Source organism: Stegodyphus dumicola, chromosome X1 (assembly GCF_044657685.1).
Source record: "Stegodyphus dumicola isolate Sdum_Otavi_A_Nest chromosome X1, ASM4465768v1".
Classification (NCBI taxonomy): Eukaryota; Metazoa; Arthropoda; class Arachnida; order Araneae; family Eresidae; genus Stegodyphus; species Stegodyphus dumicola.
This window is the reverse complement of record NC_140780.1, coordinates 227,261,413-227,280,502: the sequence shown is the minus strand read 5'-3', so window position 1 is coordinate 227,280,502 and position 19,090 is coordinate 227,261,413. Positions and strand designations below refer to the sequence as shown.

General features: G+C 31.3%; 1 protein-coding gene across 1 annotated transcript in view; it reads left to right on the top strand.

Moving 5' to 3' along the window:
- The first annotated feature begins 2,101 nt into the window (after nucleotides 1-2,101).
- Nucleotides 2,102-19,090, top strand: part of NANS (N-acetylneuraminic acid synthase) — a 36,301-nt gene continuing 19,312 nt past the window's right edge. The window contains exons 1-3 of the mRNA XM_035377778.2: nucleotides 2,102-2,391; nucleotides 11,053-11,184; nucleotides 16,521-16,736. Of these exons, the coding sequence (XP_035233669.1) occupies nucleotides 2,362-2,391; nucleotides 11,053-11,184; nucleotides 16,521-16,736 (378 nt within the window). The 5' untranslated portion in view covers nucleotides 2,102-2,361. The remainder of the gene's footprint in view (nucleotides 2,392-11,052; nucleotides 11,185-16,520; nucleotides 16,737-19,090) is intronic.

Genomic DNA, 19,090 nt, shown 5'->3' with positions numbered 1-19,090 from the left:
TGTTTTCCATCCTTGGTAAGCAGTAGGGGGCGCGAAATCTTCAGTTGTCCCTGGGCGCTGAAAACCCTAGCTACGACTCTGGGCGCAGCTTTCTATTTCAACGGAGTACACGGAAAAAGAACATAAAATTCAATTATTTGTAAAAGGTGATTCCAGTAAATAATGTCACAGTATTTAATACATTTTGATGCTATTAATACATGCTGAAAATGTCATATACAGCGACAATTTGCTTATACAGTATAGCTGAAACTTTCCAACCAATTCAACAGAGATAGTAAAATGACAAAAATACTGGAAATAAAATAATAAATCATGCAGTTTTAACTTAGCTATGAAAGGTTACAAGGCCTTTTACAAAACTTTCTTCACATCCATAGGCGATGCAGCGGATAACTCTTTTTTCTTAAATTTTATGTGACCAAGCAGAGCAGGCGTCTTTCGCCCCATAGAAATGAATGTAAAGTATTTCCGGACTTTCGGAATTCGACCAGTAGTCACGTGACACTAATGTTGGAACCGGTTGGAGGTTGCAAATACGATCTCTACCAGTATGTATCTCGTTGGTTGTAACTTGATAGTGACCATGTAGTTAACTTTCTCGAAGCTTCCAAATGTTAAGAAACAGAATGTTAACCAAAGAATCTTTACACTCATTCAGAGCCACGTGGTGGAAATATCACACCCCTCCCGAACTCAAAGTGACACTCTTATAGTCAAAACAATTCTACCATATAACCTAGTAATGATAGGAAAACTAGACCTGGTGAACAAAACGATCCTCCGCTTTCTAGAGCAGCTAAACCGAACACTAAAAGTCAGAATAAAAACTCTACAAATAATATCTCCTCTACTTTTAAGGGCTTTTTGCAGGTCATTAGTGAAGTAAACAAAGTCTTTAGTGGATTTTCTGTTTTTGATGTAATTAAAATAATCACAAATCGATTGTATGAAATTCGTGCTGCACCTACTCCCATAGACAAAATTTTTGTCTTCTTTCACATATTAGAAGAGCAATCATCAGCAACTAATAACAGATTTTATTTTAGATATAAAAAATGCACTCAGATATATATGTTCTGCTTTACCACTTAGAAATAATACTTAAGCAAATTTTGTGGTATGGGCTATACCTTCACATCATTTTGAGTTTATTAACTTTCTTTAGAATATGGTCACTTTTATCTGGTTGCATGTGTAGTCTCCCTTTTATTTTTTTGTTTATTATCTCTGTCTTTCTCGCATTCTCTACATTGATTATATATTCTTTATGAAAATGAATATTTAGACAAAATAATGCATAAGACAATTAACATTATATATCATTGCAGAACTAATTCTAGAATGGCTACTAAGTGGAAGGCTATCAAATACTGCATTTTTAAAGTAAATAATAGAAGCATATTTCTATCGTAGTTATATGAGAACTGAATAATATGAGATTATAGTTAGTTATACGAGAATATCTGAAATAATATTTTCACAAGCATACACATAATATTTCAATACTTGGGTTTTCAAAGCAGAAAAAGTTGTAAAATAATACATATCCAGAAATAAGTGTCAAAAGTAGCTAGTTATCTGATACATATTAATACATATATAAAATCGGATCGAAAAGTAATTGCCCTGCGTTTTCCCAATAGACGCACAATACTCGACTTTTAATGCTAATTTAGTAACATAACAGAACCAAATTAGGAATCAGATACAAAACAAATATAAACACATCTTAATCCCGTTTTTCCCCATGTATTATCCTTTTCTCCCTAGCTCCTATTCCCCACATGATATTTACTTCCGTTGGCATAATGAAATGTCGCCCATATCCTTACATATCCTTAAAGGAGCCAAGTTGGCGCAACCAAGGCTGTTCTCCGAACCTTATCCCACTCATGGACACAATCGTTTTTTAGGAAATTTATCTTACTTCTTTTCCTATTCTTTCTATAGGTCCCTTTTTTTAAACTATTTATTTACTTTTTTCCTCTCTGTTACTTTTGGGCCATTTATTTGTAATTTTATTTTGTTCCATCTTTTCTTTTTGGCCTTTCGAACTCATATAAGTTCATTTTTACTCTCCTCTGAAATACGAAATTGCCTCCCTTTCTATATGCCTCCCTTTCCTTCGCACCTAAGCTTGATTTTTTCGCCCATCGGGTCAGAAAGACTTGGCGGGTGCAACACTATTCTAACCGGTGCATATGCGCTCAACAATTGTCGAATTTTGCTACGCTCCGGCTAAGTGAATATCACCCAAAGAATCTCTTAGATACTCTTTGATATCACCAGTATTTTAACCAAAGAACTTTCGAAGTTATGTTTTGTTAAAGAGTAGTGGTTGAATGTTTAGTCTCCATCATGAATCTTCCAGATGTGCCGGCGGATCAGGTATGTTAAAACGAAACTAAATTTTGCCTATGTCAATATGTAGTAAATAAACTTACAGTGAGGACTTATCTCTTTAGTTGCTTAAAAAAAGTGAATAATTTAGGAGTTGATTTAATCATTAATTCCTGTTCTTTTAATGTCAGGAATTTTAAATAAATTATAACCTTTGCAAAAGTTACATTTTCGTGGTTACAAACATTTAGATTTTAATTATTGAAATATCAAATTCTTACTACACAGAGTGCCTTAAAATAAAACTTTTTTTCAACTTGTATAATTTCTTAATATCACGGACAGAATAATTTGTCTAAATACATGTTAAGCATTTAGACAAATTATTTCTCCTTATTAGTATGATAAAACATTCATACTCTCTATTATTAGTATGATAAAACATGAAATCATGATTATGTTATCATTATAAAGGACGTGCTTATGTTTGACAGCACATGTCGTCATGAAAGGAGAGAGTAAAAATAATCTGCAATTTAGAAAATATGGGGAAAGTGCAGAATCACCCACTGCTAGGCGTGTTTTTAAGAGTTGCACATATTCAGTATCCATGTGCACATTGATCTATTTTCGGTGAAAGTGCAGAATCGGCCACTGCTTGGTGCGTTTTTAAGAATTGCACATACGTGGTATCCATGTACACGTCGACCTACTTTTACTTAAAAAATAATCCCAGAATTGCACAAAAATGGCATTGCGCACACTCTTGACTTTATCCATGTATACATCGACCTATTTTCTTTTGAAAAGTGAATGGAAATTGACAAAAATCCAATTCTTCTTACTCTTGTAAAAAGCGCGAAACAAATAAGTGGGCGATTCTGCACTTTAGCCCGATCTTCACCTAAAAACACATCACAGAATTGCACAAAAGGCACCATTTTTGTGCAGTTCTGACTTTATCCATGTGCACTTCGACCTATTTTCACTTATGACATAAATTGAGAATTCTTGGCATATATGACTTAATAATAGGCAGCATATTGATTTTTGTAGTTGCTGCTTTAACTGTTTTCTGGATCCTTCATCCATAATAATTATCATTGAATTCTGTTTATGTTAAAGCGATTGTGATTTTTATGTATTATACACATATAACCTCAGTTATATGCCTTAATTACCTTAATTGCGTGTAATACCTTGGTTATATGCGTGAAGATAGATGTCAGAATTAAAGGAATACAGTGTTTAATCAAAGAAGAATATCACTAGCAATTTAATTAATTGTGATAAAGCTGCACCTCAAGTTATTTAAGGAAACTTAATTTGAAAAAAGGTACATTGTTTTAAACAATTGTGAAACCCTTACAGGATAGATAACAAAGCTTTTCTTCAGATGAATTGGAACATTTAAACAATTGTGAAACCCTAACAGGATAGATAACAAAGCTTTTCTTCAGATGAATTGGAACATTGACATCCTCTACTAATAAACTTTATGGTAGATTAATTTCAACTATGTGATTCATGTGATTTAATGAAATGCTTGCCATTAAAAAGAGAAAGGAAAAAAATAGGTTTCATCTGCCGCATTTTACATTTCGTGAATGTCTGCATTATAAACTCGGATATGTGTCATAATTGGGCCAGCATAGTATGTCAAGTTTTGTTTTCTATCAGACAAGAAGTACTTAAAAAAAGTAGCTACTTATTTATGACCATTATTTTATTATGCATTTGCATTGGACTGTATTTGTATACATTCTAGATTTCTTATTATAAAGAAGCAAATATTAAGTACTTGTTTAAAACAGCTTTTATTTATTACTTGTGATTAAAAAAAGGACTGTGTGACAAGAAAAAAATGAATTAAGGATATTAATTTGAATATAGATAATGTTAACATTTTATGATTGTGTATGTTTATGGCAATTTATTACAATTAATTAATGTAAGCAATTTAATTAATTGTAATAAATTGCCTAATACTTAATACTAATAAAGCTGCAAAGTAATAAAATAATTTATTTTCTAATAGATATTTAGTATATTAGCTCCTTTGAGAAAAGTAGTTAGAATTCTGTTGAAATTTTGTAATTTAATTTTTAAATATGCCAATATTTAAAAATTGAATCCTGAGTAAACTTAAAATGGAAACATTAAAAAGGTATAATTAAAAGTGAAAATGCAATCAATAAACTAAGTTATTATTATCATTGATAGGAAATTAATTGACTTTTCAAGGGGAACAAAGTAACTTCTGATCAGTTAACAATAATTAATGAATATGGAAATGTTTCATTTTTTTCTCAGGTATGAAATATGACAAAAAAAGCTTTTTAGTAAGATGAGTTTTAAGTTAAGTAAGTTTAAGTGAGATAAGTTCAAGTAAAATTGCTAATTAGAAGCAAAATTGCTAATCAGTAAAAAATTGGCTGTACAATTAAGTTTTAAAAATCAGTCTTAAAATTGGGATGTATTATTATAAGAGTGATTTTTATTTTCTTTTATTGATTGCATTTTCACTTTTAACTATATAATGTCTCCATTTTAAATTTATTCAAGATTCAGTTCTTAAATATGCTAATGAGTTATATAATTTCAAAAGAATTCTGACTACTTTTGTCAAAGATAATGTACTAAATAATCTATTACAAAATAAATTATGGTTGATCTTTACATTATGGTAACTTGGCGTTTTTTTGGCGAAAATTTGGCGACCAACTCTCCTACAGCAACCCTCTATTTTTTTTTTCCCGCCGCCCTTTTGTCTTCACGAAGTAAAGACATGTTTCTTTTCTTTTTATCTACTGAACACTTCTTCCAACAATCTACTAGCCGAATTACACTTATGCTAGAAATTTTATCTAACAAAACTGCTTAATCATGACAAATATTCCCTGCAAAATTGGGAAAAAGTGCACAATACCATACTCCTTACGCGTTTTTCAAAATAACACATACACATAAACCATGTACACGCCGACTTTTTTTTACTTAAAAAAACATCCCAGAATTGCACAAAAATGGCATTGCGCACACTCTTCACTATATCCATGTACACTGCTTTTTTCTCATAAATTAGAAAAATTTCACGAAAATACATGACAATTTTCTCAATCTTTAAACCCGGTAAAAAGAACATATATGAAATTACCTGATCGCGAAAAAGTATTTACCCTTTCCAAATATGAACATTTCCACATATAAAATAAATAAAATATCCAAAAACTTTTACCTCTAAATCATCTATTACATTATACACGTCACCAACGAATTCATACCGCATACTTCAACTTAAACGTATACCAAATTCCTACAAACATAAAATTCACAAAATAACTATCATTTAATTAAAATATCACTAAACCATGTACACGTCGACTTATTTTTACTTAAAAAAACATCCCAGAATTGCACAAAAATGGCATTGCATCTTTAAACCCGGTAAAAAGAACATATATGAAATTACCTGATCGCGAAAAAGTATTTAACCTTTCCAATTATGAACATTTCCACATATAAAATAAATAAAATATCCAAAAACTTTTACCTCTAAATCATCTATTACATTATACACGTCACCAACGAATTCATACCACAAGCATTACAAATACTTAGTATCAAATATTTAAATTATTTCCATGCACGTTTACTTCAACTTAAACATATACCAAATTCCTACAAACATAAAATTCACAAAATAACTATAATTTAATTAAAATATCACTAAACCATGTACACGTTGACTTATTTTTACTTAAAAAAAATCCCAGAATTGCACAAAAATGGTATTGCGCACACTCTTCACTACATCCATGTACACTGCTTTTTTCTCATAAATTAGAAAAATTTCACGAAAATACGTGACAATTTTCTCAATCTTTAAACCCGGTAAAAAGAACATATATGAAATTACCTGATAATGTATACCAAATTCTTACAAACATAAAATTCACAAAATAACTATCATTTAATTAAAATATAATTAAATTCAAAAACACTACTTAAAATATAAATGAGCACATACATTAAATTAATAAAAATTACCTTACAATCCTAATTACTTTAAACTAAATCATTGCTAATAACAATTTTCCCAATAATACCAAATTCCTTTACTTCCACCTTACATTTAGAACAATGCATAAAAATAATATCCTCAAATAATTAAAAATACTAACTTACCTAATCTTCTTCAGAATCTTGATTACGTGTCCGATAAACTTTTCTTTAGTTACGGCCATGGGATCCAAAAATTCACGAACACTGTTTCACACAACACAGAATAAACCAAATACAAAATTTCCAGATTTTTTCCCGATTTCCCCCCTTTTCCGATTCAAGAACCGTAATTCGTCCATTAATATCACATGACATATCAAATGATCTCTCATTTCCCTCACACAAAATAATGCGTAATCGGAACTGAGTACTGCTCACATTATTACCAAAGTCCCAGGTAGTAAACCTTTATCGCCTACAAAATGTCGCCAAACTACCAGTTACCATATTGTAAAGATCAACCGAAATTATAAATGTATATATGCATATAGATAATATTATATATATATGCATATAGATATGTTGTATGATCTTAAATTCATTAAGTGCGAAAACAAGTTACTACTACTTGCGCAATTGCTGCAAAGTTAGTTAATAATAATTTATTTCCTAAATAATATTGATTAATTGGTTATATTATCTCCTAAGTTTAATTAAAGTAGAAGTATTTTAAAAGAGTGAATCCATACTGGTAAGTTATATTTTGAAAGATGTATTGAAGTAATTTGAAAGCAAAATGTTAATAATGTTTTAACAGGGACTGGAGTTAAATCATCATGAAGAATAAAATTTCAATTGTAAAAGGAAAAGTTAAAAACATGTAATCATTGTCATTGATCGGAAATTAGTTGACTTTTCAAGGGGAACAAACCAACTCCCGTTCAATGAACAATAATTGATAAAAATATGTAAATACAAAGGTGTTTCGTCTTTACTCGAGTTATAAGTTAAAGCCAAACTGGCAATTCTAGTCAGCCAAATATTTCCACGAATAGAAGGGATTATGAACCAATGCTGATACTCAAAGAACTTATTCTTATGAAGCATTTTAGTCAATTCAATTTGGTGTAAAAAGCAATTTCTGTAGAGAAATCCGAAATAACCCGAGTAACCGTCCCCGACACCTTTATGTTTATGCATTTGAGTTCTATATTATTTGTAAAAATTAACCATTGGAAATTGTCATTATGAAATCAAATTCAAAGTAAAGTTGAAATAAACATAGAAGATTACAAAATAAGATAAATAATGCAAACTTTGTAAAAACCAATCAAAGACAATAAAAAAATAATATACATGAAGATATAAAGGCCAGAAAAGGTATTAAGTAACTTACGTTCTTTCTAGTGGGGGTATATATATGCATATAGATATATACATCCTCCAATTTTTTTTTTAATATGAATTTTGATTGATACTTTCTTTCACATGCTTTAAAGAATGAAAATACACTTATCATTATGTATTATAAGCAGGGCCAGGTTAAGCACTTAAAAGATTTTGGTGCCTCCACATACGTGTAGTACTTATGTTTTCTCTGCATTTCTTCTCTTTCAGCCTTAGTTTAGCTGCACCGCTTTAGGGTAAGATCCCGAACGGAAATTTTTTGTGGTGTTCCTTTTCTTGGTAACAAGAAAAATAATGCCACTGGTTTTCATGTTGCTTTCCATGCAAGATCATTTCTTTACCAGATTTGATTGTGTATGAGAGTTTTATTTTTTTTTTTTCCCAGACAGACTTGTTTAAAAAAGATTATTCATATCAGTCTATCTATATATAAATATATGCAAGATGCAAATATGTAAATCAAAATTCAGTTTGAAGTAGTTCACCTTTCTATTTTAATTGGCTGTTTTCGCTTGCTGTCCTAAAAATAGTAACTGCTTATAATAAATCACGCTAAACTGCTGCATTTTGAAAATAGTCCATGCCATATGAATCTTGCATAATTTTAAGAATGAAAGCACTTCCGTAATCATTTCAACAAATAAGATTTCATTTGGAACTGAAACTTTTTATTAATATCCAGTAGGAACAGTGAGGAAATTATGTGAAACTAAAATCATATCTGTCTTGAGCTTTCATCTTGAGCACATGCATTTGCTTTTTCTGGTCTCTGCTGCCAACATGTTGCTGTCTGCTCTTTCTTTCTTCAAACTCATTTCAAAACTGCAAGAGTATTGGTGTAGTTCTTCAAAAACAGGCACTTAGTGTACTAATATATCTGTGCTGGTTTATGAAAATGTTTGTCAGCAAGATTAAAAAGGGAATATTCAAAGGGGCCTTGACTGCAGACTTCTTTATGTCATCAACATCTGAATCATCACATATATATTGATTAATTGTAGGAGGAATGTTCCTCGGATGAGGGAAATATTTACAGTCATCATGAAATGTGACAAGGCATTTTAATCAACAAAATTTTATCATTTGCATTTTATTATTTGATTTTTGTCTGTTATTACAAAGAATATTTGCTTTCAGGTAAATAAACTGTGAAATAAAAAGGAATCTAAAAAATCTATTAATAAGTATTATATTTGAAAATAGAAATTATTCTGTTAATTTAAAAATTAAATAAGTACAGAACAAAATCTGAGATTTGGACTATGCGACTTAGATGATTCTGGATTTGGAATTTTTACGGATATTAGATCATCACTTTAAATCTAGTAAGATGACATGTCAAAATTATAAAATCAAAAATATGAAATGGTGATTTTTGAAATAATTAAGCATTTGGGATCTTAAGGGAACCAAAATTTATGGAAAAAGAGTTCAGTATTTATTTATTTGCTTTATTAAACATTTTTTTAATGTAAGTTGTTTAATTTGCTTATTTTTTGTTCTAATACTTTCTCTTTAATTCTATAAATGGATATAATTTCTTGTTCAGTTACAAAGTAATATTGTCCAAGTCCTGCAGTTGCCATGTTGAGGTATTCCATCAAATTGTCAGTCAAAACACTTTTTGCTCTCAACAACTTCTCTGTCACTTTCTTTGTTATCAGTATCGATATCTTCTGGATTTAGATCCACAGTACAGATTTTGCAATCTATTAGTTGATTGATGGTTAGGGCCTTGTCATAGCAATGAAAAAGTTTAGTTATGTCATTTATTGATTACCACTTCTCCACATGTCTTTACAAATATCATTAATTGGAAAATTTTATTTTTTGTGCGCAATATCCACAAATCTTCTAATTGGCAGCTATATAACTGAAGCTTAGCTAGCGTCCGATATACACTATTGATGATGTATCATCAAATTGCTGACTATGTTGTTCCGCTAAATTTTGTTTTTCCTTCTATTGCACACTGATGAAGTAAACCTGAATCATAGTTATATTTAGGAGGGAGCTAAAGAGAAATCGAATTCGAAGGATCGAAGGGTTATAAATTGATTCGAAGGATTATACATCGAATCAATCGGATTTGAAGGATTATAAATCAGATTTGGAGGATTATGAATCGAATACATTGGTGCAAAAACATTGGTTTTAGATAAAACTCACTCACCCCCCCCACTCCAAAATTAAATCCTAGCTGCAGTACTGGACTGAATTATATTACTTTAGTTATTCATTATACTTATAAGAATTTTCTGCTTATCTGAGTCTTGAATAGATAAATTCCCACATATACTTAAAACTTATCCAGAGACAGCTCTTGACATTTTGTGCCTGGTACAGTCTCTGTAGGTCTGAAATTTTACTGCCAAATACCTCCCTAAATTTACAAAAAAAAAAAAAAAAAAAAAAAAAAAAAAAGGCACTCCTAAGTTTTACATTCCAGTGCCTTGTTTAAATTCTAAAGATTTTTACATCCCTTAATTTTGTTGTTCAGTGCATCTCTAAATTATAAAAACTTTGCCTCCCCTCAATTTTGTTGCATTGTGTGGTCGTACCAGCTCTGTCACCGGTTTTGAGTGGAATAACAAATGAATTATTCTCAATTAAACAGCACTAAATGTTATCTTTTCAGTATATCATTTAAAAATTCTATTTTATACATATGGAGAGAAATTTTTAAAAATTTCTCCTCGTCAGCACACTTAACACTTCACAGCAGTGTTAGCTAAAAGTCTGTAATCATTGCCAAATATAATGCTACCATGTTCTTTGGTATTCAGTTACTGATAAAAATAATAAAAAAAATGGTTTAGGCATCACTGTATGGTTTGGTTTATTTAATTATGGCAAAGCACACTAAGGCTATCTGCCTAAGGGGAGGGATGCCATCGTGGAGGACTTTCTAAGGGAAACTGTCTCGTATACACGTTACACATGGGGAAAACCACGAAAACTCCCATGCAACCAGCCCGTTCGGGGGATTCGAGCCTCAGACCGAACTACTTGTGTTCAGCAACTTTACCGCTCGGCCACTGGTGGGCCCATCACTGTGTAAGTAACTTCTAAAGCTGTAGTGTGGTGATAGTGTTGGGACTTTCCACATGTTTTATTTTGAAAGAGTATCAAATATGCAAGTGCAAAGCATTAAAAAAGAATTTTTAAAAAAAAGGTTTCAGCCAATGTAGAGTTCCTGATATTGAACGTCTAGACTTTATAGTCTAGATTTTATAGTAATTTGTACTGTGTTTCATAGTTATTCTTTTTAAATGTTATTGCTTTTTTTTTTTTCAGCCAACTGCTGGATTCCAAATTGCACCTGGTCGATACATTGGTGATGAATTTCCATGTTTTATAATTGCTGAAATTGGGCAAAATCATCAAGGAGATATTCATCTTGCCAAAAATCTAATGCAAATAGCTGCGGTATTTAGATTTTGTATACTTTAAGATGTTTTATTTGATTGTTGTTTATTATTTTATTAATTTTGACCTTCAAAAATATTGCATTTAGTTTGATGATAAGTGTAGCTTTAGAACTTCCTTTTTTCCTCATCTTCTGAAATCATTTTTTTCTAAAATGTTTTCCTCTGTCAGAAGTCTCTAGTAAATCTGAAGCTATCTTTTTGACAAAAACAATTCTGCTGGAGATAACATAAAACTGGGAAAGTCTTTAATGCCAGTTTCAATTTCAATAAAGAGTATCAGTTGTCACAAAATAAGGGGTTGTTTATAAACCATTTTTTTTTTTGAGAAACTCAAGAATTAAAATATTTCAGTGTTAACCGCCATGAAGCATAAAGTAAAAAAGTAAGGGAAACATTCACATTCACTTCACTAATATATGAAAATGCAATACTGTTCAAACCCAAAGTAAAAGTACTGTGAGTATAATAGCAAGGAATATGAATAGGAGAAAAAAGCAAACTTCTGTACACATAATGCAAATTGGCCTTGCTCAGTATGTGGTGAAATAAACATGCAGGATGCTGGTGAAATTTGCTCTTGGAGAATCACTCATGCTTTAAATGCTAATGAAGCACACAGCATAAATCTGCTATTTGAGAAATAGTTTTTTTCTGTTGCTTTTTTCTTGAAATTTTTGTTCTCCACTAAGCTTTGCATACTTTTTTGATTTTGCTCAAATTTTGTGTTGCACAGCTAATTCTATTCATACTTCACGAATCTTTACTGTTATTTTAATATTTCTAATGTAATACCTAATTAAGTTAGGCTTTAATTAAATTTGTTCGTGCTGTTGTATTTCTGGTACTTCTTTGTTACAGCGGCCCCTGAGAATGAATTGCCAATCAACCAAGATATCTATCAAAATCTAGCTGCATATTCTTATACCTTAGAATTCCCAATAGGGTGTTATGTGTTGCCATACATTTTTCTATTTTTTTCACTCTTTTCTCAGTTCATCATATCAACATTCAGTTTTTTTCTTAGTAATATACGTACACAACTTTTTTGTCTTTTTGTTATTAATTTTTTCTTGTGTTAACTTTATTTATTAAGCATTACTTATGCCACATTATATTTAACAGCAAAATCACAAAATTCTCAATAGAGTGTTAAGTGTTGCCATACTTTTTTATATTCACTATATTATTTCTTTTAAAATAATACAGGACAATAGCATTTGGTTGCAATATCCTTTTATTTGAAAAGTGATATAGACATGAATGCAATACAGACAAAAGATCTGGTGCTAAAATGCTAAAAAGAAGATAATGATCATATTCCATTTTTCTTTTCAGTATTATAGACATTAACATTTGTTTTTTTAATTCTTCTCAGTTATTATGTGTGTTATTCAGCAAGTTTTTTTTTTTTTTTTTTTTTTTTTTTTTTTTTTTTTAAGCTAAAGATTTCTTTTAGAATGAACTCTCCAACAAAGGAAGCAAACTAGATTGTTTTGAAAAACAGAATAAGCCTCATTTAAGAGAAAAACCTATTAACTTACTCAATTAAGAGTAGATTAAGAGAAACTAATGCAAGACTAGAATAGAATAACTCGGTTAAGAAAAAAGTATTTATGTTAAATAGAAAGAGTTATGAGATAAATAGAATTTAAAATCTGCTTTCAAGGCTTTTTATTCTTCTTCCAGAGGATGAGAAAAAAGTGATTTAGTGTTCAAGAAAATCATAATTAGGGTGAAATATTTTTTGAGATATTGATAAAAAGGTTTGGGTTTGGGAAAGTTTTTTTTTTTGGGGGGGGGGTAATGCTGTAATATTCTACAGCAGTGACTAAATTTGATCTGGAAATAATTGGATTGTGGATTTACAGTGGTTTCTAAAAGTAATAAGTAGTTTTAGAAATTTTATTGGCATGTTGTTGGGGTTGTAGTATTTAACACTGTCCAAGAAATGTGAGGTTAGCGGTCCTTTGGATAAAAGGGAAGGAAATGAGATGATGCAAGAGTGATCTTAACTTTAGATGTGTAAGAAGCTGAAGCATGTTAAGATATAGAATAGTATAAAACTTCGTGTAGGACAGTATGTGGCTTCATTTAAGCATTCTGATACTCTGTCAGTTTGTGTGTACATTAAAACTGATGATTTAACTACTTTTGCCATTTCGATTAATATTTGGACAGCACTGGATTTCATACAAGGCCATTTTTCTTTTGGATTAAGATTAGAATTTAATGATTTATTATTGAGGTTAACATAGAGAATAATTAAAAGATTTCTTTCTAAGAATTTTCTGAAAGGGAAATGAATTTCTCTGAAATAGATCAGTTAATTTAAGTGTTTGTAAAAAATTAAAAATTATATTTAAATACATTTTTTGGTAAATAAATATTTTCAAGTGTTAATAATGCAATGAAGAAATGGAAATGTAAATTTTTGAATAATGTTGAATTGCATACAAAAGATAATGCTTGCGTTAAACTTGATTGAAATTGGGAATGATATTCTGTGATTTGAGTAACACGAATGAAATTAGGAGTGATATTTTATCATTTACATTCAAGCAGAAATTAGAGATGGATAGAAAATTTCATACATTTATATATATTATGTATTATACATTTATATAGGTATTAATTATGTATAAATACACTCATGTTGAAGAAATAAGCCACAAAGGCAAAACATGGAATAAAACAAAAACTATTTAATGCATATATGGTGGAATTGATCCAAGAGGTTGGTGTGGCATTACTAGACGACATAGCAAACATACAAAAACTCATGTATTATGACCACCACATCACGAAAGACCAAATGAGTCAGAAGAATGTACAATGGAAGCATCACACAGGTGTCTGAAATGCATGCTTGGCAACAGCGAGGCAAGCTTATCAGGATTTGTGTTTCTCTTGATTTGCTTTGGAAACATGATGTGTCCTGAATAGGAACAGGGAGCTTACTCAAGCTATGTTCAAATATGTATGGAATGGACAACACCAGCAGGAAGGGTTGACTTTACCCTTTATTCTCTATAAGATTACAGGTGCTCCTGCTCTTTGGGATACAGAGACCAAGTGGTCTGAACGTAAAACTATAAAACTACTAAACTAAAATTTTAAATAAGAGCTAACTTTGAATTAGTTTACAAATGCCTAGCACTTAGACTTGGCCTTTTAAATTATTACGTAGGTAGTATGCAAATTGCCGAATTTACAATACATTTTAAAATATCAAGAGGACTAAACCTCTGGCCTTAAAGGCAAACAGCAGCTGATTGAAAACTCGCGTGTAATGCAGTGGCAAGGCGGCTCACTTCCCCCCTATCTCTCTAACTCTTGGCTAAAAGCCACAACTTAAATACTTGGGCGTTAGCAAGTACAATTTGCATAAACAAGTTAACACCTTTAATTCTGGCCGGAAGTGGAAAATAAGAAGTGATAGTAAAGTTTTAAAATAAAATAAACGTTAGTAAAACTTAAGATCCTTACAAGCTGGCAATAGTGTTGTTGATCTCTTGTTGTGGCAGTAGTGCTCATTTCTGTAGTAATGCATATTGGAGCCCATGGAGGGTGCTTGGTGGCACACTGCGATCTGCTGTCCATCCTCCCAACATGTCCCATGCAAGCTGTATGGGATTCAGATCCATTCGTCTAGCAGGCTATGGAAGGTGTGGAATTGTTTCAATCACCAAGTAACTTTGCACTATAGCTGTATAGAGGTGGGCGTTATTGTCCATAAATATTGCATTGGCACCCAGTGCAGAGATAAAAAGACACGTAAGAGGGTGTAGATTCTCATCATGATATCAGATGGCTGTGACAAAATCACTAGGAATCACATAGAGATTGGTGCAGCTTTTTGTTGCTATCCGAAGTTATACAAGTAAGCCTTCTCCTCTTTAATGGTCTCTTTTAACAATGCTTGGTGCCTGATAGCATGTTCCTGGCTCTGGCCATATCATTGCTCTTCAGAAATCATTCTGGATGTTAAATCAAGACTAATCTGTAAAGAGTACATGGCTCCACTGCTCTGGTGTTCAACTGCAATGTTCACAGTCCCAATTCAGCTGCACTCTGACATGTGATAGGGACAAAGAAACACACACCATAGGTTGTTGGGTTTACAGTACACCTTCATGCAGCCACCGTGGCACAGTTTCATGGGATGTGGGCCATACTGATGCAGCACATAGATGCGAAAACAACTGTCATGTTAGTTATCTACAGTGTCTTGCATATAGCAACAGGAAGCGATCGTGTGCTATTGTGATAATCCTGTTACATCCAGACCCACGTTTCTTACAGGGGTTTTGATCATTTTGGTAAAATTTCACAGCCTATTGATGACACTACAATGCACATTCAGTTCTCTTGCAACAGCAGACTGTCTTGAACCAGCTAGCAACATCCAGGCAGCCCTCCAATGCATTTCATCATGCAAAAGGTGTCTACAGCTGATACTTTCCACTTTGGCTGTCTTGGATTACGCATAACTATCGCTGCTTACAAACTGGCATTTATTTCCGACATGCCCATTTTTAAGACACTGGTGTTACTGCAGGATTTTATTTTCTGTTAATTTTCTTTGCCTATTTGCATTTGCCAATACAGCCTCTACCTCATATGCATCTCATATGTATATGTATGTTTTAATTCCTCTCTCTACATTCATATTTTTTCTTTTAGTGTTTGTTGCTTTTATTTTTAGCATGAGTGTAAATCAAGCATTAGAACAGTTAATTTGAAAGAAATGGCATGTTACTAGTGAAATATTTGATGGAACAAGTGTAGCATGAACACCAGGATATATGTTTTATAAACCTAATGATTTACGTGTTTGCCTCCAGACCTTAAAATATCTGTATTTTAATGAGATCAGCCATAACATAACTGAAGTCAAAAGTTATTAGTTTGTTGATCAGTACGTTTCAGAATTAGATTATTTGATTTGGATGTTTTTCTTTCAGATGAATTTAGCTGCTGTTTTGCATAACATATATAGAGTTTCTCATTTAGAAATGCTAATTAATTTTGAGAAATTATGCAGTGTTTTGAGGAACTACAAAATTTCTAAATGAATGAATATGAAATGCATGTACTACATTTTTCTATTTGTTAATCTTTTTCATAACCCTAGTCAAATATTTAATATATACTAAAGTTTTGCATATAAGTATAAAATATTATTATGTATATTTATTTGCTAAACTTGGTAAATGCTTAAACTTGAAAACTTGCATTATTAGTTAAACACTACATTTTGTAAATAATGTTTTATGCTTAATTTACATATTTTTGTCCTTTCTTTAACATATCAGAGTCTTTTCTTACTTATAGGACTGTGGTGTAGATTGTGTTAAATTCCAGAAGTCTGATTTAAATAGCAGATTTACTAAAGCAGTGGTGAAGCGGCCCTACAGTAGCTACCATTCATATGGTGAAACTTACGGTGAGCACAGAAAAAATCTTGAGTTATCAGATGAAGATTTTTTTGAATTAAGTCAGTATGCAGCAGCTATGGGACTGTTTTTTACTGCTTCAGGAATGGATAAGGTAGTTTTATGCTTATATAATTTACATTTTGTGTTTCTGGTTTGACCATTTTTTTTCTTATTTTAAATGTGTATGAGTACTAGAAATTCTTTTAGCATTTTTCAAAATGTTTATTTCTCTAGGCTTAAGAGCCTAGCAGTTCTAAAATGTATTTATAGTCTGCAAATAAAAGATTGAGAATGTGGCAGTTTTTGTTCAACATACTGACTGTTGTACCAACAAAAGATGTCATAGCATTTGAGTGACCATATCAGAGATTTTTGTTATTTTGCTTCGTGATCAGTACGTTAATACCTTTTTTAGCAGTTTCTGAGTCAAAGCCATCCAACATATACAGATAGAAATAAATTTCACTTAGCTTTTTCTGCAAGTTTAGTCTATAGATTAATTGTTAAATTTGCCATTTAAATTTTTCAGGCCATTGTGAAGAGAAATATACGATGAAGTGCTTGTCAAGGCTCATTAATCAGGTTGTAAGTAAATTAATTTTATAAATTAGTGACATGGTCAATCTAAATTAGCTTCATTGATCATTGGTAATCAACATGAACAGTACATTACTACATATAAATGTAGATAACACAAGAATATAAGGTTATTGCAAAAGGATTTATAAAAAGAGCACAGTGTAAAATGTTGCAATGATTGTATGCAAGGATATGCAATTTCTCCCAGCATTCCTTGTGTGATATAGGCAGTGACTGCATGGTATACATGTCTCAGTAGACAGAACGGCTATATTTGCAGTGGAGAAGACATTTTATATTTTAGAACATGGGAAAAGACTCTTTTGTCCACACTTCTGAAAATTTCCTCGAGGCTGGAATTCTATTGGTGATTCTTTCAAGACATTAAAAAATATAGGCTGTTTTAGCAGTGGTAAAGGTAACTTATCTATCTGAACAAGCTGAATGTATTGGTTGTATTTTCAACAAAGTTAATGGAACTCAATAATGTGGGTGAATCTGAAACTTCAAATTCCATAGCTTGTAATTCAGGCAATTTTGATAAAATTGGCCAAAATGCATTTCATACTGATCACAAGTATTGGATCACTTGTCTAAGACAGCATAAGTTGGATTTGGCAAGAAGTGAATTGTAAAGTAGAATTTGCTGTGTGACTGATGCTGATGCAAAGAGTATTGATACCTTGTTGTAATAAACTTAGGCATAAAAATAGACAAAAAATAGCAGACAATATTTTGTACTGTGTTTTTAAAAGCTATTGAAATTATGCTTCTTTTATAACCCTGTCATTATGAACACTTAAGCACCATGTTATTGGTGACACTTTTAAGCATTATGTAATTGGTAGTACCTAACAAATGAATTTGTTGGGCTGATAACATTCATTTGTGTAGAATGATGAACTGGTACATATCAATCTTAGCAGATGAAAATGTTGCAAGTTGCCTTTTTGATTATCATCAGACCTCAACAGTAATACACTCAATTTCCACTTGATTTCTGAGCCAAAGGGCACATGGATTTAGATATGGTGGCAACAAAATATGAATGGACAATTAGTCAATTTAGCATCCACAAATTACTGTCATTGTGTGAGTATCACACCACTTCTGAAGTGGCATGTCTTTCTACATAAGCATGATCATGAGAAAGTTGTCCATGTATTTTACAGGTCTAAATAAAAAGTTCTAAATTATGAGTGAAATAGCTGGCAGATATTGCGTAATTTTTTATCTAGTTTACCCCTTTTTTTAAATAAAAATAAGCTAATTAAAAAGGAAAAAAAATATTCAACCTATTCATTATAGATGTGAGTTAATTTATGTTCAGTAACTGCAGGGGTATTCTTGCATGCTGTGAGTTTTTTGTTAGCCCTGGTATGGCAATTCTTTTGAGTTCAAATTTTGCAGACACAGAGCTGATATAGCATATTTTTAAAAGTCTAATCACTGCAAATCAAGGAACTGTAGTTAAGCATATATCTATTATTACCAGATTAAGCTGAGCTAATAAAAGCCACTGGTTGTTGAATGAAAACTGGTAGTATGAAACATTTTAAGTGAGAATGGTAGTTTCATAAACTGTTAGTTTTTAGATTATCAGTTTCTGTTATCCATCAGCTATTGAGATAATTAGATAGGCAGAATATATTAAAAAAAAGCAGAGTAAAAATAAGTGCAAAAAATTAATTTAAAATAGGCCATTTGACTTAATAAGCAAATAAAATATGCTTATTAAGTCATTATAGTAACAACAAGTTAAAATACTGTTTTTAAGAATGCAGTATCATATTGTCAAATAAAGCCACCTAGAAAAACATTTTCCATCAAAAATCTCATTGCAAGACTAACATACAGCATTTGGTAACATTTAAATACAGTGTACCA